Below are 24907 nucleotides of genomic sequence, written 5' to 3' on the forward strand. Positions count from 1 at the left end.
GTGTGTATCTGTGTGTGTGTGTGTGTGTGTGTATCTGTGTGTGTGTGTGTGTGTGTATCTGTGTGTGTGTGTGTGTGTGTGTGTCTGTGTGTGTGTGTGTGTGTGTGTGTGTCTGTGTGTGTGTGTGTGTGTGTGTGTGTGTGTGTGTGTCTGTGTGTGTGTGTCTGTGTGTGTCTGTGTGTGTGTGTCTCTGTGTGTGTGTGTGTGTGAGTCTGTGTGTGCGTGTGTGAGTCTGTGTGTGCGTGTGTGTGTGTGAATAAGTGTCTTCACCTGCCTGTGATTCCCTTTCATCTCCCTCCCTGATGAATATCATCAAACAAATCATGGCTGAGACACACATCAAAGAGGGGAAGGGGTTTGCATTTATTTCCAACGACAGACAGTAAATACAGCTGCTCTATTCTCCATCTCTGAATGTAAACTCTCCAACAGCGAGCTGAGGCTTGTATGTTTTCCTGAATCCTCCGTGTTTGTATATATACTGGCTTCATGTTTGTGTGTGTGTGTTTCCACTTTCACAACACTGGCTTCACTCATGGTTTACAATAAAGTTACATTACTTATGGACAATGTACATAGTCATATGTGCTTGTTACAATTATATCATATTCAAAAACTAGTACATTTTGCATATTAAACTGGGTAAACTCTAGAAAATATTCACATACATTTATTGAGTTAATATGAAACAGCACCAGAATATTGCATACGATTTTATTAAGACTTAAGAATAAGTTTTAGGTCGTCAGTACCTATGTATATGCAGTGATATATACACAATATGCAGGTACTCAGTTTTATTGCTTGACATACTATTTTAAGGTATTATTGGAACTTATTCTACTGTGAAATGTTCTGAATCTAAATGATGATTACAAAAAGGTTAACAGACAAACCACACCTGGTCAACATTTCAAACAGCTCCAGTATTTAAAAAAAAAAAAAAAAAAAAAACTTTAGGAAAGGCTTGATTTCATAGATATATTCAATTAAATGTCAGTCCTCAAAATCAAGCACACCCTACGTGTTTTTTTTAAATACATACTGAACGGTTTCAAATGACTTGCCCACTGTGTTATACCTTAGTACCAAAAGGTTTGAAGGGCTTGAACCTCTTGTTTCTGTGTGAATGGTTGATGGCAAAACACAAAAACAACAAGAAAATCTTTAAATCACAACATAGAAAAACAAAATGCATAACATATATATTTATATAAAGTGTCCAATAAAAAGAAACATAGAATGAAAGATCCTGAATAAATGAGAAGGGCCACTGTTGGCAAGTGAAAATGTTTTCCTCATTATCTCTCACCAGCTTTCACTCTTTTCTCCCCTGTGGCTTCATCATGATCATCATCATCATCCTCAGTGTCTTTGGTCCATGTGCACAATGTCAAGATGGAATGTCAAAACAAAAAAACAAAACAAAAATAACAAATACAGGTGGTGTCGTTGCTATGGTGATGGAGGACAAATCCATGGTCGTATGTGGGAGGGTATACAGCGGCCATAAATTAACTGAAAAACAATGACAAACAATAAACAAAATAAATTGAATGAATAAACAACTGCTTCATGGAAATAATAAATGATTATTAAAGATTTTATTTCTACAGATGAATAATAAAGTAGCAAAAAGGTGCTGGAGTTAAAATAAATACTACCAGTGTCAATGTTCGTGAAAAAAAAAAAACAATAGTGTGAGCCGTCACAACTACGTTGAAATGCTGAATTGCTAGATTTTTGCTAGAGTTTTAATATCAACAATGTTTCCTCAAGTGTAACAAATTTTTAGACTTGAGAGAGTAAATAATTCACATTAAAAGCAAACTCAAAGGATCTGTGGAATATCCTTCACCAAAACCACAAAATGGAAGATCAGTCTCCTACAGCAGCACTGACAGCAAAGTGTATAAGCAGCCACAAGATGGAGCCACACGTCCTTACATAAATCATCAGATTTTAAGAGGGTATGACTATCACTACATTAACTACAAGTCCTGTACAGTTCACATCCGCGCAGATCACTGTCCGAAGCTTAGCATACGTTCTCAGATTATTTCAAACCTCCCAGACAGCCTCAGCGTCAGTTATTCTCAGTACAACTACCTCTGCAATTAACTTCTTTAGAGGTGCATCAACATGATATCTTTACAGTAGCCCCTCCTTTTCCAGGAGTTTTTTTTTCCCTTTCTGAAAACTCTTCCTCAGTGGTGGCTGACGTGACCTTCAACATCCAATATTTAAGAGATGGCTGCAGAAAAATACTACATACATTAGCTGCACAGCAACTATCTGAGCATTACACCCATAATGTGACTGCTGAATAATTTGCTCTGATTTTGGGGCGTGGCTGCAAGGATTTGCTCCCACTCAGCCACAAGAGCATAACTGTTGATAATTGATGTTGGGTGATAAGGTGTGGCCTACAGTCTGCGTTCTAATTTATCCCAAAATGTGTTGGATAGGGTTGAGAGGTCAGGGCTTCGTGCAAGCCAATCTTATACACCAAACTTGGAAAAACAGTCCTGATGAACAGGTCGGGCCACATGCTTTTGGCCACATAGTGTACATTACTGAAATATACATGATCTGTAGTTGTGGGATGTGTAGCGATAAAACACGACAAGCCTGTTCTGTAGCTATAACCTGTGTGTGTGTGTGTGTGTGTGTGTGTGTGTGTGTGTGTGTGTGTGTGTGTGTGTGTGTGTGTGTGTGTGTGTGTGTGTCTGTGTGTCTGTGTGTGTGTGTCTGTGTGTCTGTGTGTCTGTGTGTTTGTGTGTCTATGCACGATCAGCATACCCCGACTGAAAATCTGTATTACCCTGTGTGCTCTCTATTCTGCATCACCTATTTATAAGCCCAGCTTTTGATCGCCTAAGTGAGTGAGTTCACCGGCTCCTCCCTGAATATCCCGAATAATTAGAGCGAGGCAAAGGGAAAGAGTGAAAGGACAGGAAATGTGAAGCTTGGGCAGGACAAAAAGGGGAGGAAGTTTCCTTAACACTTGCCAGGGCTTTATAATAGCTGAAATGCTTATGTATTGGAGGTACGGCAACTGCACACCGCATTCAGTTAAAAGGCTCATTGATGTGACACTTTGCCTCAGGACTTAGCATAATGCAAACCTCCTGTTTAAAGACTTGTAGGGTTGGAGCAAAAAGAGAAAGGGATGAGAGAAGCAAGAGAAGCCAGCATACATAAAAGGAAACAATTTAAGGCACAGAATGAAAAGACAACAGGATAAGTTGAAGAAAGGAGTAGGGTTGGAAAAAGCTGCTTCCTGCAGTGGAAAGAAGAATGAGCAGAGTGAGTGACAGAAAGGGGAGATGGACTTACTTTTTCTTGTCCTTGTCTTTCTTGAGGGGCTGGGATAAGGAGAGCGTCTCGGCTGCCACCTTCTTCCTGTTGAAGGCATTCATCTCCTCCTCCAGGTCTCTCCGCTTCTCCTCTACCTTCCTCTTCTCCTCCTGGTGCATCCGCTTGAGCTGCTCGAACTTGTCGTGCAGCTGAGAGGGAGGAGACGGGGGTGGTGGTGGTGATGGACGGACAAAGGGCAGCGGGCAACCAGTAGGAGGACAGAGGAGAGACAAGAGATTTAAGGACAGAAAAGAAAAAGATACCCAGTCGTTAGAATGGGAACACAAATCCATTTTCTGGATTTAATTTATCACCACGCTGATCATCATTTCTTATATTTAAAATGGATCAAAGTGTAATCTGTTGTTGCCTTATACGTATATCTGCAAGCACCAGACAGCACAAGTTTATTCATTGTCTAATGGCATCAAAAGTGCAACAAGCTGCAGTTACAAATTCTGACCTTCTGCCTGAGGTGCTGCTTTTTTGCCAAATAATCAGAGCTTGAAGTTGCCGTTCCATGCAATATGCTGTATTTATAACCATAACTTTACTTGAGACCGACCTCTCTCTCCTTTTCTTTCAGTTCCGCTTCTGTCTCTTTTACTTTATTGACAAACATTTGTCGCATCTCTTCCTCTTTACGCTGCAGGTCCCCCAAGAACTCTTTCCTCTTGGCCTCATACGTCTCTTGTAGACTGGAGAGAAGAAAAGACAGGAGAAAGTGAAAATAAACAGGAATATATTATTTGGTATTGTCCCTGCTGTTGACACTTCGAGTATGTCTGTGGTTTTGGATTCTGTGTGCTTGCACCCTCTCTCCCCCTCGCTACCTGAATGGCTGGCTGTCGGGATCTGTATCTTTGAAGCCCATCTCCTCAAGCTTACAGCGTCGGTACAGCTCATAGTGGCGGGCGTGGGTCTGCTCCCTCAGATCCTCCATGTTGACCCTGATCAGCATCTCTCTGAGCTTTACAAAGTCGCAGTGACTCTCATTCTCGACTAAAGGGAAAACACACCAGAATTAGAACAGCAGTTGCACTTCGAGTGATCATCTTAGTTATTTCCAATATATGATAGAATTACGCTTTGGAGTTGACAAACTGTTTTTTGAGCCAGCGTCAGAGCTACAAATGCACAGTCATGTCCTGTTTCAAGTTCTGAGACTTCGCTTCTCGCTTTCATTCTGTGCTGGCTTTTTCACTGCTTCCAACTTATTTTAACACCCCATCTGTCACCCAGTTACCCTCCCTTCCACTCCATTTCTCTCTCAAAAGCAGGAAATCATACCACATCTCTACAGGAATGTGAAGAAGACGAAACAAATTACACCGGATAAATCATATTTAGCATACTTCCATTAAATGAAAAGTAAATCCATCGTATTTTGCCAACAAACAGGAGTTGATAAAATGGAGATGTTCTGCACTTTTCATTCTAATTTTTGAGCCTTTAACAACTTCACTTTAGTTTGATGTCTGAATGACTGGGCATCATTTCCATTCTGATCGCAACAATACGGCTGTTCTGGAAATTAAAACATTGTTTTTGTTGTTCTGTAGGAGGTTCGAAAAAAAAAGTTGATGTGGGACGAGCAAGTGGGCAGAGTGCCTGAATGCTGACCGAACTCATCTGTACTGTGAATCAACCTCTGGTCCTTGATAAGACAAGTGGGTAATAATATGGCCACACATAGGCTGCTAATAGTCAGACAAAGTATCTCTGCAGGGTTCACCAAGTTAATGCTGAGATATCTTTTAATAGCACACAGAATGCTAGTTAATGGCTGTTAAGATCATATCAGCCAAATATATAACAGTATGATTGAAAACCAGTAGAGTCAGTAAGGTCTAGAAATATTTATTGTTATAACACATTTTTTCACCAGGAAAAATCCCTCCTCCCTTTGAAAATAAAGTTTTCCCTTCTTGACTTTATTTTCCCCCCATTTACAGACTTGATAATGCCTTCACAGTCTATGTGGAAAATTGGAAAACTACAAATTATTTGATATGCTCAATCTGCTCCAATCTTTAAAAGAGGGCACATTAAAGTGCCAAATTTCTGCAAGTACTGAAAACCTGGATCACAACCAAGAGCAGCGGTGGTTCAGCGTATAACTTGATACACCAGTTGGCTATTCTTGGAAAAACTACAGTGACCCGTTTTAACAGTCATATGTAGTCATAGGGGAAATAATGTTCCCCTGTATTTAATGTGATCAACCTGTCAGCAAACCTTAGAAAGATGCAATAAAGAGCTTTTTCTGTTGTCTCAGATCTGTTGTGTGTGGTGGCTGAGGGCACATGCAGAGTGAAGGCACGTGACCTTTAAGGGGCAGGAGCATATGCCATGAACCCCGAGATAGCAGTGGTGGAGAATGGGGTGTATGTTATGTTTAAATACCACCACAAGCTGTGAGCTCTGAGCATATAAACATACAGCACTAAAGATGTTGGAAAAGGCCCAATTAGCATGGCATTTAGCTTCTCCTGAATGGAAATGCTGGGAAAGCAGCCTGCAGTGCATGATAGAGAGCCACAACGTAGCATCAAAGAAACGCACTGTCAAAAGGATCCCACCCGTAGAAATAAGACTTTCTTTCATTAGACTGGAACAAAAAAAGCAAATGAATAAGCACTTACTCAGCCTCGTCTATTTTAATGCTTTTAGACCCAAATTACATTTTAAAAAGATGTGAAATAGTAGCGTCTGAATCACTCACTGTCATTTTGACTTAAATTCGCTAGTTGACCCCACATCATTAGTGTAAAAATACACGTTAAAAACAGAAATGACTTGTTCTCTGGGGCTGCACCCAGGCAACTGAAATTGCCTGTTCATTTGGAATCTAATAGTCTCTCTGTACCGGCCTCCCACTGAGGGCTGAATGAGGGCCAATCCTCTGACTGACTGCAGCACTGAGCCCTTAAGATATCCGGGCACAGAGCTCTGCAGATACATGGACACGCACCAGCTTAAAATACGGGGACATGGCTGCAAATAAATCTGCAGTTATCAAAAATGAATGGAAATAGACAAATGTGCAAAACCAAAATGTACATGAAAACACTATGTTCTGTAGCAGACTGGCCCCTTGGTCATCTCCCCACCCATAAAAATGATCCATGTGTCCCAGGCTGATCACCTGCTCCTGTGTTTTTAGTAAGACTTGAGCATATTTTCAGTGGTAGACAAACATAAGTATCTATATGGTAGTAGGTGCTCTAAAGCTACATGGTGAATAATGTTACAATATCTGGTAGTTTTGGGTAAGATAATAATGTACAGAAAAATTATGTAACAAGACAAGAGTTTACAGCCCTGTTTTGACCTGATGGTGGCGCTGAATGAAAGTCAGGGGATAACCAAAGTGATTATAATGTTTTGATATGTGAAGAAGGTTGTCAGATTTAATGTGAAAGCAGTAAACTGTACTGAATTGTCCTGAACATCAATTTCATCAATTGCATTTATTTGCCATATCATCGTGATGCTGATTTTAGAAAAAAAATAATGTTGAGCTATATTCTTTTTTACCATATTGCCTAGCCTTTAACTAAAAGAAATGCTGTAATCAAAACACAAAAACTTGAATGCAAATTCAGTGATTAACATCCATGTTCATATTGTATTGTACAAACACCCACTACAATATGTGTGCACAGTTGAACAAACACAGAATCACTTGCAGAGAAGAAATACCAGGGGTCTGCTATATGCCACAGATGTCTGGAGTTCAGAGATAAGAGTGCATCAAGATCCTGAGGGAAGATAAACACAGAGACACAGTCACACACACACACACACACACACACACACACACACACACACACACACACACACACCAGAAGACAGTCCTTCCTCTGTCTTCCCTGAAGTCCATGGAAATTTCCCATGGCTCTTCGAGAGGTTACCATAACCCATCTATATGACATCTGGCATCTACAAACTGTTTCCATTGACACAGGCCTTCTTTTCAGTCAGCCAAGTGTAGTAAAACACTGAGACTTCTGTCTTCTTCTGCCCCTGTCCTCAGATACTGTGACAAAATAAGTTGTATGAATGGTGAGCCATCAGTTTACAAGCAGGCCTGACTGAAAGTAAAAGGAGTTTGCTTGTTCTACATACCATCAGTCCAGATTTTTTGGGTGGTTTTTTTGGGTGAGACAATGATGGACAAGGCTAATAAGATAATTCGATTCATCATTTGTTGTTTAAACCCACAATGTCAGTTTCTTCTCTAGAAATAATACTGCAGCATCATCCAATAAGGATATTATTTCCTACCGCCTTAATGATGGAATATGACAAAACTCTTGTAGTCCACAAATCAACTTTTCCTGAATTAAAAGCCTAAAGTAACATATGCTGAATTTTGCATGCCTGCACTAAAGTTCTGGTTTTAAACGCTATACTATTCTTTGTGGGTTGACAGAGCGTTACCTCCCGTGAGGTGTATGCAATTCACGGCAGGCACGTAGAATTCGGCACAACACCTGCGCTGCAAAACGTCACTAGACCTCGTGGGAGCAAAGCCTGATCATTGTTCTAAGCTCACACAGTCTACCAGAGGTAGATTGTGTCTGACTTGACGGCGCTGTTTCTATCTATCAAGTCAGCGAAAGTCAGCCAGTTATCTCGAACGCACCTGTAGACTACCAGTTATACAGCGTGCTAACTTCGACAGCTGTTTTCCAAAGTTAACATATCTATCCTTATTAGCTAGGATCCTTAGATGCTTGCTAATAACTGCTTTGAAGATGGGTCACCGACATCGACAGCCTTGTGTTGGACAGATTTGTGCAGCGGTGTTTATGATACCAACCATTCAATTCACAGACGAGTCTGTTGTCCGTGTTTGCGAGAGAGAGAGAGAGAGAGAGAGACCGAGTGAGAGGATGTGCGGAGCGAATATGCGCAGCGCTGCAATTAAGAACGACTTTAAAATAGGGGGCCAAATTTACTTGGGCGGCTGTTAATCTACCTGGGCGGCCCGCCCAAGTAAAGCCCATGTATGGGAAACACTGATTAGAGTGCCAGCTGGTTCCATTCTTGTTTTCATTTTGGGAAGTGTGAGCACTCCTTTGTTTGCTTTAGGATAACATCTTGTGCTTTTATGAATCTTTACTTTGCTTTTCCCCTTCACACCCATGTATTCTTCACATTCTACGCTCAGCATTTTGCATCAACAACATCAGCCTCATGACCTGTTTTCAACTGATATCTACCAGCTGTTTAATGTTGCTAAAGAGTCACAAAATTAGGAATGCAACTTTTGCGATGGAGACAAATACCAAAGTAATTGGCTTACAGTGAAGCCGAGATTACTTTTTACAGATGGCACTATTCTGTCTGTTACTGTACTGGACTATAACTTCATGGTGACTGATGGAGTCCAAAGGAATCCGTCCCCAGGAGACACACAGCAGGCTTTATAAATATCCATAGTGTCCTCTGAGGGCTGTGGAATGAGAATGGTCAGGGGATAATGGAGAGAGGAAAGGGCTAGAGGGAAGGAGTGAGAGAGAGAGAGATAGCTTCTCTGAGAAGATAACTCCCATCTGAGCAGTAATATTCTCACAGCACAACTCTGTGTGACATTAAATTAAGATGTTTACTCTCATTGACAAGGTACAGGGGAATGAGCTGTGGGAAATACAGATCCCAAGACCCCCAACACAATAGGCGATGTCTCCATGGGCAATGCATGCACGCAGACACACAAGCATATACGGACGCCACACACACACACACACACACAGGCACAGGCAGAGAAACAAACAGTACAAGCACACAAAAAAAAAAAGACACACATCACAAGACACACACTGGCAATTTCCCAAAACAATCTCTGCCCACTCGCCCTTCATTTCGCAGTGTCACTCTGCATGGAGTCTGTGCAGCACGCAGCTGTGGAGGGCACTCCTCATTAACAGGGAGGGTAAAAATAAACAGGCAAACTGTGGGACGCACTCACCACTCTGCAATGAGCAGGAAAACATCTTTCACCATGGATACTGATAGATGCTCGCTCAGCTGCCGAGTTATATTATTACGTGCCGTTTTTCCATTATCAAAACAATCAGCATGTGGTACCAAATAGATCCTACACTGTTTATTCAATTGATGATGAGTCATATGATTCAATTTTGTTTCTATGAAAAGACGGTATCAGGAAAATGTAAGAAAGATGACATTAGCACGACCAAAATGATATTTGCAAAGTTCAATGGTGGAAATTAATTGTATGGTTCCTTCATTCTCCTGCAGATGTGCTTCTGTGTAGGGTTAAGTGCTGTTTGGTAAATCTTTAAGAGTGCAGGTTGCTGTAAGAGGTTTTTATTAGGGCTGCAACTACTGATTATTTTCATCATCGATTAAACTGACGATTCATTTCTTGACTAATCCTTTAGCCTATGAAACATCAAAAAGTTCTAAAAAGCACCCTTTAAAAGTTCATTCAAAGCCTTTAAATTGCTTGAATTCTCACAAAGATATTTAATTTTCTATCATTTATGACACAGAAAAGCAGCAAATCCTTAAATAATTACTTAAATACTTTTGAATTAAATTCATTGATCAAAAAAGTTTAAATAATTGTCTTTCAACCGACTAATTATTCACAGGTCTAGTTTTTACTGCTCACTTCTAATCCACGTGTACTGGCACTTAACCTCCACATGTATAGGTGGAGTGAACAGTGCAAGGCTGCCGGACAGAGACATATACTTCCTCAAAAATGATACACCCAAGACCACTTTCAGACTCTTTCGCAATGCAATAAAATCCTTGCACACTCATATTATGGCATAATAAAGCCTGTGCCATAGTTCAAGTACTGACATTGTGCGTTGACTAGTTGAAAAACATTCAAATGAGTGCTCACGATAAAGCACTCCTCCCATATTTCTACATGTATCACTCCACCTCATTTACCTCTTTAATACCTGTAACCTAGCAACCTAACAACAACTAGTGGATACACAAACCAGCATCATTTACATAGTCAACAGGGCAAACATTTAAAACTATTTATAACTACAAACCTCCTGGTTTTGTATTTGTGAATGCTGCTAAGCTGTCAAACATGTCATCTTGCGAGTACAATGACACATGCAAATACTACTTCAAAGCCTTTCTGTTGCTTCATTAGAAGCGAGGGAAACTAAAGCTTTTTTTTTTAAATAGTTGTCTCATTGACTTATGTTAAATGTTAATGAAATGTTAAAATACCCTTGAGCCTTAATGCTTGTGCATTAGTGTTACTTTCGTCAGACGAAACTAAACTAAATATATTCGTCAACAACCTTATTTTCTGTGACTAAAACGAGACGGCGAAAATGTACTATCTAAACATGCAATATTGTTGACAAAAAATTACCAGACTAAAATGTAATTCATAAAATTAAAACATTAATAAAATATCTTTCTTTTTGTCAGTATAATGAGGAGACAAAATATTACAGGCCATATTTTCTCCCTTGAACAGTGTGTTCATTCAGCGGTATTTTTTTCTTCCTGTGCTTTGAATGCTGGCCGATCGGGGCGACGCCTGTTGCGCGAGGAAAACATTTCTGTACAAGCGAGGATGCGAACTCTGGTGATGCACACAACATGCTAGGAAGAAAGAGGTGCTTAGATATTTGGTCCCATTTCAAATACAGTGAGGCAGACAAAACAAAACAGAGTGCCTAATTATATCAGACGGCAACCAATGCAGTTATAAGATTTTTGGAAAAAACACTACGAACTTGAAGCTACATATCAAGGCTAACCACCGGGAACTGAGGTAAGTTAATGTTTACTTTGCATTAAAAATAAGAACAAAGCTAACATTCAAATTTTACAAACCAATTTATCTTTATGCAAGATGAGTTCAATAAAGACTAAAATGATAAATATCTCTATTTTGGTTAGAGCAAAATGCTAATCAAATTTATACTACTGAGTTAGAAAAGATGATGGTTAATGACTAAAACTAGACTAAAATACCCAGACTTTTAGTCAACTAAAACTTGATTAAAAAAATAGTATACAATGGACTACATATGACAAAAACTAACAAGGACATTTGACACAGGACTAAATTTTAAAATGGCTGACACAATTAACACTATTGTGCAAACACCACAGCTTGGCACTCCCTCTGTCTTTCATTCTGTGGCAGTCAAGAGAAAGCAGTTAAACATCCACTGACCTCTTCATGTACTCACTGTTGTGTTTGCCACGCACCCACGCATGCACTCACACACACACACACACACACACACACACAGGCTTATGAATGGTTCTCACCTTGCACAACACCCCAGGGGTACTGTCTGGCCCTCACTGTCTTGTTTCCCACTTTGACCTCTTCCACGCTCCCAACCACAGCAAAGGGCAGATGGGCCTGCAGGAAAAGAGGTTAGTGTTAAAAAAGGTCAAGAGGTCAAAAGTGTAACTACAGCCATTACCAGGAGCCGGCTACCTCTTTCTTCTGCGTTACACTAGAAAAAAATAATTCCTAGTTACTTTACAACACAACAACCATTTAACAAGTTAAGTTTTACTAGATACAAATATAAAGTTGTCATGTACAACAAAAAGGACTAATAAAAATGTTTAAGTTTCAAATAAAGTGTGTTTCGCTGTGGCCGTCGTCTCTCTTATCTTTCACAAACAAACCACACCAGAGAAAAGTCTAACCATGTTGACATACGAGCCACACCAGAGGCCTGTTTAACATGTGGCTCAGTATTTTGTTGAAGTGATTAAACACACACACACACACACTCTCTTATTGCTCTCAGAGCTACTACGCCTCGTTAGGATTGACAGTGAGGCATCATGGGAAAAACATGCCCGATATGCAACCTCAAAAATTAGGGTGGCGACTTGAAACCAGCTGGCTGGTTGTAGCTCAGAGGAACAAGCTGGTGAGTGTGGGCGCTGATGTAACCGACTATAAATAGATGGGTATACTGTACATGTGAGCATTTACTGTTTGTGCATTGGTACATGTGTGGGTGTGTGCTTGAGCGCAGTGATTATGCATCATCCCCATTATAAAATCATAACTAAAAAAGACTAAATATTCTGCACTTGCAGCCGGAGCAAGAGTCACAAGCTTGTGTTTAATTATATTGCTATATGAATATTTATTTCAATATTTCTAAATATCTGGTTTATTTGGAAAGTGGAAAGTGTAAAACCAGTTGTAGGAAAGCATGCGCTGCCATCAAGTTCATAAATTCTTTTTATTATAGGATGTATTGAGGAATGGGGAACTGGTGCAATCAAACACAAACAGTATTCGTAGGATTTTGTGGAAAACTATTTATAATGTTTGTACATGCTGAATTGCTAAAAGCAATTAAATGGTGTCAACATACTTGGCCATTACCAGATGTGTAACACATGAGGCGCTATAGACATGATGTTACAAGTCTGTAAGCACACATATCTTACAGACAATATCTTTTTTGTCTAAAGTCTAAATTGACAATGCTTTAAGTTTTCCTTTTAACACATCTATGCGTGTCAAAAAAACACATCTGGCATTTCCTTCTCTTCAACACAAAAAAATAAATGGTAAAAAGGTAGAAAGACCCAGTGCAGGAGAATTTTTTTGTGTGATTTTTGGAGTGTCACAACTCACGTTCATGGAGGAGTTGATCTCACTGACTGCTTCATCGTCCGTTGGGAACTGATATATCTGGACACCGTTGCTCACCAGCTCACTCATAATCTTAATTTTGAACTTGTGGAGCTCACTCTTTGAGATTGTGTCCGCTTTGGCAATGATGGGAATTATGTTGACCTAAGAAAAGGATGAGAAAAAGAGAGTGGGGATTGCACTCGTATCAACATATATTAATACACATATTACATGTGTAGAGCATGGTCCTTGTTTTTTGATGGTTGAGTCTGCCAAAACATGTACATACATTCCTGTAATAATTAAAATATGCTTTGTCTTAAAGCATACACATGGCATTTATTATGTAATGGTTTGGTTAAGGCTGGTCTGACATGTATATTCATGACAGGACAAAACATTCCTGTTGAGCTTAATATGATGAGAGAAGATGAGCAGAGAATCATCCCAGTGTTTTCGGTGAATTACTGATTAGAGCAATTAACTTCCCTTTGTCAGCGGGGCACAAACAATCACTGTGAATAAAGCTAAAGCAAACATTCTGAAGACCTAATCAAAAAAACCAAATAAAGTACATTGCTAAATATGACTGAGGAAGCATACAAAACCATATGCAGCAAAACTGTACAGTAAATAAGCTCAGTCAGTGCCCCGACAGATACATAAAACAAACAGTGATTATGAAAACAAACTAGGCTCCAATCAGCAGCAGATGTGCAAAAAGTAAACATACAGTTTTTCTGCATTCCTCTTTACGGCTGCATTACCCAAATCACTAACTTGGAGGAACCCCACAGATTCATTCGTCAATTCCATAGTGTGCCTCAGAGCAAGAGCTTGTTAGGAGTCAAATTAAAGACTCATCATACTTTTTTGGATCATTAATTTACAGCAGGACAGCCAGTATCATGTTTTAAACCTTACTTAACAACCCTAGTTCACTTATCACTATCCATTGACAGCAGACTTGTGTGGCCATTGAAGCAGATGGGAGTGTCTTGTCATGGTCACTGAGGAGGGAGGCCTTGGAAGTATTTGTTCACTTCCCACCACCGGCTTTTCCCAGCTGACCAAAGGGTATTCCCAAAGTGTTCTCTGTGTTTGTCTTAAACAACTAGGACCGCCAGATGAGTAGCAGTAACCGCATCAAAGCAGTTGACATATATGGTAATCATTGAAAAAAATGTTTCACATAGCCTGAAATTTCTGGCACTTTACAAGTGTTTAAATCTTACAGGCCAAATATGTGTATATGAAGGGATGGAGGAAAAGGTATGGTGGTAATGGTCCCATATATTCGGGGTTTTAGGGGATGTAGACACGAACTACTAGATTACTTAGATTAAAAACGTGATCATTCAAATAAAAGTTCTGAACTTGTGAGGAATGTATTTCTTCTATGATTTCTAGGCAAATTAACGATATCCTCTGAATATTTAAGTCACACTGAATATAAAAATATGAGTACAGGATACTCCAAAAGGGAGTGTGAATTTGACGCGAATTGCTGCAAGAGCCTAAGTCGGATTCGAACTCCCAACTGATGACAACGTTGATAAGCCAGATCCACGTGCCATCCTCTGTATATGTGTATAGTATGTAGTTATATAATGTTCTGTTTATGTATGTGTTTACTATGTTTTTGAGTTAGAGGACCCACCTGACAATGAGATGCAGCATCTCAAGGGGCTATCCTTCAATAAATTAAAGATGTTGTATTATGGTTTTTGGCTTTTTCCCTCTCCTTTATTGAGTTATATATTCTTTTTTGTGCATGTACTAGGTTTGCAAAGTGAAAAAGCCCAAAGTCCACCCCAAAGGGAGTTCCCACAGAAACAGACACTGCTCTGAACTGCCTGAAAACAGCTCGTTTGTAGTCCAGCCTTTCCTTCCCTTTCTTGTGACATCACAATGAAAATATGTGTCATAATGCTCGCTGAGCGACTAGTTGAACACGCCCTCAAAAACACAGGTGGAAAAACACTGAGCTGCAGCACACACCTCTCCTCTCCCTTCCAAACACTAGCGAACCTGAAAATGAGCATAATACCATCTCTTTAAATTCCAACAATAATAACTAACTTCTTGTTGTTTTTAGATGATGTACCTGTCTTTTTTTCCGTCACGCAGTATCACGCCTCCCTGTCAACTCAGTTAAAAACAAAAAAAACTCTGATTTGGTGCAAACATGCAAAAAAAAATCTGATAAAACCCATGTACATTTGACCGATTATAGTGCAAATAATGAGACATTTTAATGGTTAGTAGGAAATATCAGTCCCTGTTTGTCAAATGAGCTCTACGAACTGAATCCTCCTATTTATGGACTGGTAATGACTTCCTCCTATTCAAGAAAAACATGTTAATCTAAAACAAAGGACACCTCCTTCTGACTCTTATCTCTCTTCCTGCCTTCAACCACCAAAAACCACACTCACTCTGGTGGGCCTTTAACCATCCTCTGTGGGGAGAGCTGATTCCACATTTACAAGAAAAACACCATTGTCTAGGCTTGACAGCAAACTCTACAGACTGAGGCAACAGTTGTTTCTGGTCTACTTCCTTGGTTTTTCCTGTGACGGGGCTATCTGGCAGACAGATAAATGAATAAAAGTAGCCTAAGTTTCCAGACAAAAGTTATCTCAGCATAAAAATGGTACTGTGGGCCTAATTCTACTCTTATGACATATGGAGCACCTCTTGAAAAGCCTCAAGACAATGAAATGTGGTCATAGTAACCAGAATGTAACAGGGTTTGGACTTCATCACTCACATACTTTATTTTAGTGCTGAAATGATTAGTTGATCAATTGAAATTAAACACCAAATTTCAATCACCAGTTCCAGCTTCTGAAATGTGAAGTTTTGCTGATCTTCATATCTTCATCATACTTTTGGACCTTTAAAACTGCTGGATTGCTATTTGGAAACTACTAAAAACTTGAAGCTGTCACTTTGGGGTCTGGGAAGATATGAAGTATTAAAGTATGTTTGATATTTTACACACTACACAGTGTATCTGTTCATTGAAAAATAACCGGTATGATGAATCAACAATGATCTTTTATCTGTGCCTTGGTCAGGCTAGGCTTGTAGAAGCAAAGCAGGCACTTTCTGTTGTCAACGTGTAGCCGTCTAGAGCTCAGAAGTTATAGAAATACAACATCAAAATTAACTCTGACCTGCTGCAAATATCGCCTGTAACATATGTATTATATATAGGAAGAGACAACTGCACAAGCAAACCCATCAAGGCTGTAAAGCAAAACAGTGTCACATCCACACCATGGTCACTCAACACTGGTTTGCTTTCAGATAAAACATATTTCACATAGTGAAAAGATTTCTGGGACAGAGCCACTGAGGTCAGAGTGGTGTTCACCGTGGCCTGGCCACTCAGGCTAAAACTCAGTCTGCTGTTTCAGTGACAATGCTGTAAATCATTTTGAATAGAAGTGCAAACATTGCTGTTATGTTACACTTTTAATACTTTCCGGTACTGTGCAACTGGAAAAGGCCAGTGATCAACCAAAATGTACCACTGGAGGTTCACAAGTAAGAGTTTGGTTCATGTGAACAGATGGGGAGCTTTAGGTGGGGTGGGGCTTTGCTTTCTTCTACATTAAGGGAGAGTATAGCAGGATGATGTACGATAGCAAACACATTTATCTCAACTGCTTTATTGTGGTTCATATACTATATATAAAAATACTATATTTAGCTCAGGTAAACCACAATGTCTTGCTTCAAAGCAGGGGGTACAGAGAGTTGGCCGTATATGCTGTGGTGGTTTGGATGGTATCAGGAGACAGTTGGCAAACGTCGGATGCCAGGTTTTGATCACTGTTGGCTAGTAAAGACAGCACAGAGGCTCAGTGGTCAGCGCTGTCACATCACAGCAGGAAAAGTGCTGAATTTGGATCTTGGCCCTTTGTATGTGGAGTCTTCTCTGTTGTTAGTGCGAGTTTCTTTTTAGGTCTGAACAGTATTCTAGTTTACTCAAAAAAATACAGAAGTACTCCTATTATTGCTCTTGACCATGACTTTTCCCTTAGAAATACAGTTGGTCCTCAGCAAAACTTTTGTGTCTGAATAAGACACATAAGGTTCAATTGGAATAAATTACAAAATATACAAAAATCTATTAATCAAAATACTTTTCTCATACTCTTTTGATGAAGTGAAATATTAAATGAACATTTATGTTAAGTGAATTTAATCCACATCAGTGCCACCAAAACCTGGTCCACTGTGTAATAACAAAATAATTTTTTTCTGAAGTCCTCATGAAACTATAAATTGTCGCTATAGAGTGACAGTTGGCTGAAGTATTATCGGTTATTGTTTTGAATAGTATCGGGAGATATTTGGCAGAGAATGCGCTGCCATGCGTTGGGAGTTGGCAGAGGTAAGCCAGCAGGTTTTGGTCAAAAGCTGACCATCTGCTTTGTTCTGGACTCATTATTATTGCATCATCAAACACAAGCAAGGCCAAAGCTGCCACCTTGTCATTCCTACAGCAGTGCTATCAGAAATTGTGTGTACAAAATAACAAAATGTCATCAGTGACCTAAAGGTGAGAGAACGTAAACTAGCACATACACATTCCTAAAATGATACAAGCGAATGCACACACTTTAACAAAAAGACATAGCACTGTGTTATGTACATACAGCTTTCCCAGTTTGAGTGCTTGTGAAGGAATAAATTTTCCTAAGAGGACCTAGGTTGGTAAAAAGGCAGGAGGTACAGGTCACACACACGTCACGCGTGGGGTGACTTACAGACATAGAAATAGAATGATTCTTGTCTCTCTAGCAATAGTTCCTACTGCTGTCTTTCTCTATGGGTGCATGACAATAGCTGGGAATGAGTCATTGCCTAGACAGGAAGGGAGATGTGGTTCTTCAATCTTAAAATGTTTGCAGATAGACTGTCTCTTAGGCTATAATACATGTGACCTCATAATTCCACCGTGACTTAGAGTTCACCATCCAATAAGATGGTTACGCATAGTAACCATCTTATGGAAGTACCTTGTAGGGGGTACATTGTATATTTTATAGGGACAGTAAAGGGATCCAATGAGGAATCTTCACATTTGGTTTGGCACTACACTGTGTCCTCAATTCTGCACTGCTGTTGCCATTCTCCTCGGCCGAGCTTCAATACATATTTCTGCTTATAACATCCTGCGTTTCCTGAAACCTTTGTTGGGATCACAGGGACCTCCCAAAGGTGAATTAGTTCATTTGTGATCTTAACTTGTATCATGTGATCTGTATCACGACACAGCAAAGACTGTAACTAAACAATTCTTCACAGCCTGGCTCCATCCACAACGGACCTGCTAGCTAACAACTAGCAACACCAAAGCAACCTCCTTCCTTTATGGACTGGTAACGCACTGGGCATTACATAGCTTCACTTAGCTTATCTGCAACATTAACTTGGCTTAGCACAGGACTGTTTAGCTTTTGCGTATGTATATTGATGTGTTTTTCATTTAAGTTTTTTGTTGGGATCATTGTTAAAGCGAGATCATGTAACTACATTACTTGATAATGTAAATTGGTTAGAGATGGTATGCTTAACACAGACACACAGTCTTTGCATGCTAACTAACTCCTTTTAACTTGGCACCATTACACAGATCACGTAAATACAATTTGGCCTCAGAACAACCACACAGATGCAGGAAGCAACTTAAAGTTGCTTTAACAACTTTTGTTCTTTGACCACATGTGCTCACACGCACCGACACACACAAAATTCCAAATTAATAGTCTAGTACATTTAAGGACACTGAGATAGGTAATTCACTATCAATTTCTTTTGCTTCAAGAGCGTTGCCCCTAGGTAGATATAACCTTAAGTTATATTCTGTTATTAATTATTAAATAATAGTAACAGTAATAATTATTACATTATTAAATATAGATCTTGATACCATCTAAACCCTAATCCCCAACACCTTCTTCATCAATAAGGGTTGACCAGCTCACAAGAACAACTGCCTCTCTCTCTGTCGCTCCTTCTCTTCTGGGCTTCGTGAACATGCTCTTTGAAGATGCTTTGAGGATGTTTTGCATATCTGAAATTCCACACTTCCCACATGGTGAAACCAAGATTTAGGGTTAAAAAAAAAAAAAACACTGAATGGTTTCAGCTGCATATATCACTGAGCAGTTTTCACAAAACATTTGATCAAAATGTCAACAGGTTGAATGTCTAAGTGCATTTGCCATCAAGCAGAAAGAAATCATCTGTATCAACACCTTTTATGTATAGACGTTAGTGCTACAAGTGCTGTTAGCGAGTGACTGTGTCTCACCAATGAGCTGCACTCACTGATGTATGGCAAAACACAAATCCCCTTACCAATAATCTGCGTAACAATACTTGCACAAGTAAAAACAAAAAAAAAAAACACAAATCAATGTGGCTCTGAATGACTGAAAGACTATTGACTGGTGTAGTAATGCGTCACACCGGAACTCGAGATGAGGATGTACTTTAGTTTTGAAATTAACATTAATTTATTTACATTACTGTATAACACTGCCTCACACTGCCGGACCAATTGATTTATTTGATCTTATATGAACATTTCTATATTATAGATTGGAATTCAGAAAATTGGATGGACTGCAACCCAGCAAACATTTTCACTTGCAAAAAACAGGCAACATTTTGCCCTTTTACATGTGAAACTACTGATATAGAGCAGATCTTCCCAAACGTTTGAGCTGTTAAAATCTAAACCTTTTCCACAGTAATATCCAAAAAGCTTCATCCCAAAGAATGCCATGTGAACTTTTCTTGAAATCCTTCACGATGAAATGTAAATGTGCAGTCACTGCAACTGTATTTTACCCTTCTGGGATACTGAGAGTCCACACCCCAGCAAAAAGATCAGGGATCTCCAAGTCACAGTGAAATGCACACTGGTCACAGTGAATGGGAGGTCGGATTTCAGCAACAATGATAGCTATTCACAGACAATGGGAACAGACTGGGAGTGTGTGAGTGTGCTTTTAGCCAATGGAGAAAACCACCGCATATATCTGGATGTGTGTACCTTGCTGTCCAGTTTTTTCATAGTGACAAGGTCCAGGGACTTGAGGGAGTGTCCTGTCGGGGCGATGAAATAAAGGCAGATGTGGATCCTTGTGTCGTGGTAGTTAAACAGTGAGCGCTTGATCTTCAGCTCTTCCTGGAGATAGTTTTCAAACTGAGTATCAATGTAGTCAACGATGGGCTTGTAACTGTGGAGACAGCCAAAGAGAAACTGTAAGGATTTATGTCTGTGGGTAAGAGCATAAATATTTATCTTCTTATTCATGCACTGGTAATGAATGTAAAAGGAAATATAGACTTGTCACTGGGGAAGTGAACTGAGACAGTTATGTTTTCAGTAACTGTGTGATCTGATTCTATGCCAAGGTCTCAGCTTAGAGCTCTACAGCTTAGTGCTGCATGAAATTTGTGCTTGGCTTATGGAAGTCTGGTTGAAACAAATCACAGAGGCTGCAAAACATTCTGTCCTCTCTAACAGTACTACAATGGCCTTTGTAGCCTAAACTGTCACCAGTAAATCAAGGAAATTAGGAATGTGCAGTATAAAAAAAAAATAAAAATCAAACTTTTGACAGTTTAAACAAACAAAACCAGAACGTTATGTCAAATTCAACACAATTCTGAATGGATTTTAATTCATCAAAAGCAAATGTCTATCTATTTGGGCAATAAAGTATCGCAATATAATTTTCCTCAATAACAATATAACAAATGTTCAATATATCGTCATTAAATATTTTATTTAATTCATTAGAATCACAAACAAATTAGCACTTTTTTCCTTTTTATATTAAGATGTTTATTTTGTTGAGGAGGGATGCAAATAGATTTACTAATAATATTTGTTTCATAATTTTTCTAATTATTTTAGCTCCGATATATAAAGTGATCCATTGTTTGGCATCAAGTGTCTGTCACGTTCTGACCATAAAGAAAAGTTTAACCACACAATTAACCATCTGGCCATTCAATTTTCATTCAGGGGCAAAAATTTGCCTTTAAACTTGAAAGAAATAATGATTTGACATTTATCGTGATAATTATCGATATCGAAAGATATGAAATGTTTTTATCGTGATAACATTTTTGGCCATATCGCCCAGCCCTAACCACAACACCATGTATGATCTGTATTGCTAGAGGAGACCTATGCTGACACATGAACCAATAATCAGGGAAAACAACTGTTTTTTATTTAAACATCACACCTATTTTTTTCTCACCAGAAGTTACATTAAAAATGCATTCACCTCGCAGAGAAATACCTGGGTCACTGCATTGGAAAACATTATCCACCAGTAGAAAGGAGAGGAATACAATCATTTTTCCTAAGATGAAATTAACACATTGGCACAACAGTAGCTTAGGTTTCCATTGGGATGCACTGTAACATACTTCTAGTAGCAATAAGGGGTCAAAACAAGTGTCACAAAGTTTTCTCACTGCAGCGATTATCAAGTTAAATGTCAAGAAATATTAAATGTCCTTCATTATATTGATATCTTATGTTTGTTAACGTGGCAGTTTGTACAGTTTGTCTCTGTGTGCTGTCTTTCAACCCATAAATGGTCACCAGCCTGAGATCATGTCATGAGACAGTTTAAAAGATGATTTATTCCACATTGGGGCAGTTTATTTGAGTCTGCAGCTTTAAATCATTTTGTTTGGTTCATTTTGAGAGATTAGAAGTAAGCCACATATTTAATAAACTGCATCATAGCAGCCTGAAATGGAAGTATCTTTGAAGTGAGGTTGTGGTTTATTAGTCACCATAGATACAAGTCTCACAGTCATGCTTTAATTCTCATGACACCACTTGGCATTTTCATACTACATATATTTGCTTTTTTTGATAATTTGGTTGTTATAATCTGGGTGTGATGTTCAATAAATTGGTTCGCTTTCCACAATTCCACCAGCCTCGCCTGGCCTCCAATTTATTCCTCAAAAATTATTGTGAGCAGACATTGCCGAGGTTCCCAAACAAATGTTACGTTGTAAAACAGTATGTGGGCACCATACGACCCCCTCAGCCTCATCGGTTCCAGCTGGTGTCACCTCTGCTTGTCAAACATCTGAAACACCTTCCGAATCAATGTCACATCACATCAGTCACCGAGATCCCCAATGCTGCAAAGTGACCGAAATGCAACCCATGTGATCAGGTCTACAAGAAGTGCCTGCTACAGTAAAAGTTAGAAGTGAGACCATAGTCTGAGCCACCTACAAGCAACAAGCCCAAAATGGGCAGTTTCTGGGCTATATGGAGACAGCTCTTTATATTTGATAGCCAGCTGTTTCTTTGTGTGTTCCTAACTGGTACACTTGAAGGAAAAGAGTTCAACGTGTTAGACTTAAATTACTGGCTTGAATCAGGTTTTGTTTTGATGATGTACTACCAAAACTCCTGTCCTATAATCGAGTAACTTGTAACAATACTAGTATAGCCATCCATATTTCACATACATCCCTGCCAATTACTTAAATTAACAGCAGACTGTATTTGTAATCTTGCCAACTCTCAACAGAAAGTCTTCCCACATTCTTTTTGCAGCTCATACTGAGACATAAGTTAAAAGAAATCTATTCTATACCCTTATCTAACACCATGTTTACAGTCATCTGTCCTCCATCTTCAATCGTCTCTGTGGAATGCATCAACTCTCCCAGTGTGCCCTTACAGTCCGCTGCAGGGTCTATCCTTCAGCATGTTGGTTTATACAGCCTACTGAGAAAGCTGCTATCAAAGGGCGTGAGAGTCCTGCTTGCTGGCTAGGTCACACTTCATTCCACAGCTGAATGTTTAAAAAAAAAATAAAAAATATCCTTTTTATTGCTGTCCCACCTCTTCTGATTTCCATCCTACAGAGAAAAGCAAACTGCAGAAATCTGGACTGATACTGTGTCTGTTTCTCTCATTTGTATCCCTAGGCAACATTGACCTAATTTGGGCAAAACTATGGCGTTGTCATAGAAAGGATGGGTTTGGTTAAGTATTGACAGGAAAATCTGTCGTTACAACAAGACAGGAGTCAAATGGAAAACACACTGAAGCATGCATTTCACACACGTGCTCAGAGTACCAGATGAACAGAATTTGACTGGTACAAGGAGTACCATTTATCAGACTATATCAAAACGTTCCTGAGGCAGTAAATGGAATTGTTGGGGAGATTTACCATGGTTCGTTTTATAGACTGTGTCGTCTAAATCTGGTTGAAAAGGGTCATATAGCCATTATTTCAAAAGCTTCTCAATGGCTCAGCGGTCGAATGCAGCTAAGCACATTTACTCATATACTGTACATTAGTACGAATATAAGGTACTTAACTTTTGTATTTCCATTTTATGTTACTTATACTGCATTTTAATTGAAATATTGTACGTTTTACTACACTACAATTATCTGAAAGCTGTAGTTTCAGATTGGGATCTTACATATAAAACATACGATAATCTTATAAAATACAACACATTGTAAAAGATTAAACAACCTTTTTGGCTTGTTAACAATAGCACAGTAAGTTGGGGCCCCTTGTAATGTTTCGGATGTCTATTAGTTGTTAGCAGTTCCGCTGTCTCCAAAGAGACATTTCCCCTCCAAACTTTTCACCTGATTTCAGCTGAATAGATGTCCACAAAATGAATATAAAATAGTGCAGCAGAACTTTGTTTTATCTTCCTTAATGTCACCTCAGATTTATCGGGTGACAATTTGGAGGGGGCCCAACCCATAGGTTGGCAAACACTGGTCTATACTATTTAACTGAATATAAAGTAGCAACTAACAACACCTCGACCAGCTAGTAAAATGTCTGAGTATTAACAATTTAACAGTGACATATACAATATAATACTACAATAATAATTCTGTACTTTTACTTAAGTATGATTTAGACTACAACTTGTAATGGTGTATTTTTACATTGTTGTAGTGGTACTTTTACTTAAATAAAAAGGATCTGAGTGCAGGTCACTGCAATGACCTGTCGAAACAGTTTATTTGCATCTTGGACATACAAACAAAAAAAAAACTTTCACTTCTCAACCAAATTCAGTCTGGGTTTTGATCAAAAGGATCTTGTGACATGCACATCAGTGTCAGTCATCACCAATTAACTTTTGACCACCCTCACCTATCCTCTTTGTTGATCTGATCACCGAAGCCGACGGTGTCGACAATCGTCAGTTTGAGGTGGACATTGCTTTCCTGCAGGTCGTATGTTCGTGGCCGCAGATACACACCATTCTGATAATGGCTTGCCTCTTCGTTCTCAAACATGGTGTTGAAGAGAGTGTTCATTAACGTTGACTTGCCGATACCAGTCTCCCCTGTGGATGGCAGGAAGTAGAGAGAGACGAAAGAGAGTCACTGCGGAGTACTCATTCACATCAGCATTCAGTCATTATTTTTTTTGTTGCAGCAACACAAGTGGGAGGCCTGTGCACTTTAACTGTTTTGTCACAGTTAAACAAATCAAGTAAATATTACAGTTGCTACTTGTGTAATATTTTAACACACGTCACACACACACAGTCGTTTGGTACTCACCTACACAGAGAATGTTAAAACAAAATCCCTGTGTGACCGATTTACTGACCAGTTGGTCAGGGAGGCTGTCAAATCCAACATGTCCGCCCAAACCCAGGCTACGCTTCTCTTCATTCTGAGGGACACAAACAAACATAAAAAACCTGGTTGCATGTGAGGACAAAAAAAAACACAAGGAAGACCTTAATCAGAGATAGGATGAGCTGGTTGGAACAGAAGCTGAAGCCTTCACATTCCTATGCAAATGAAAACCCTCCGTACATTCTACAGAC

The 24907-nt window shown here is 39.3% G+C and overlaps 1 protein-coding gene across 1 annotated transcript; it reads right to left on the reverse strand.

Moving 5' to 3' along the window:
• Positions 1-341: 341 nt before the first annotated feature.
• Positions 342-24756, reverse strand: sept8a (septin 8a). Its single transcript, XM_046038796.1, has 9 exons — positions 24636-24756; positions 24220-24415; positions 20085-20271; positions 13004-13165; positions 11659-11755; positions 4194-4362; positions 3926-4058; positions 3340-3509; positions 342-1518 (listed from the first exon to the last, which is right to left on the reverse strand). The coding sequence occupies exons 2-9, from the start codon at positions 24384-24386 to the stop codon at positions 1515-1517; spliced, it is 1089 nt and encodes a 362-aa protein (XP_045894752.1). The 5' UTR covers positions 24387-24415; positions 24636-24756; the 3' UTR covers positions 342-1514.
• Between the last annotated feature and the right edge of the window lie 151 nt (positions 24757-24907).

This window comes from Micropterus dolomieu, linkage group LG23 (assembly GCF_021292245.1).
Source record: "Micropterus dolomieu isolate WLL.071019.BEF.003 ecotype Adirondacks linkage group LG23, ASM2129224v1, whole genome shotgun sequence".
NCBI classification, from domain to species: Eukaryota; Metazoa; Chordata; class Actinopteri; order Centrarchiformes; family Centrarchidae; genus Micropterus; species Micropterus dolomieu.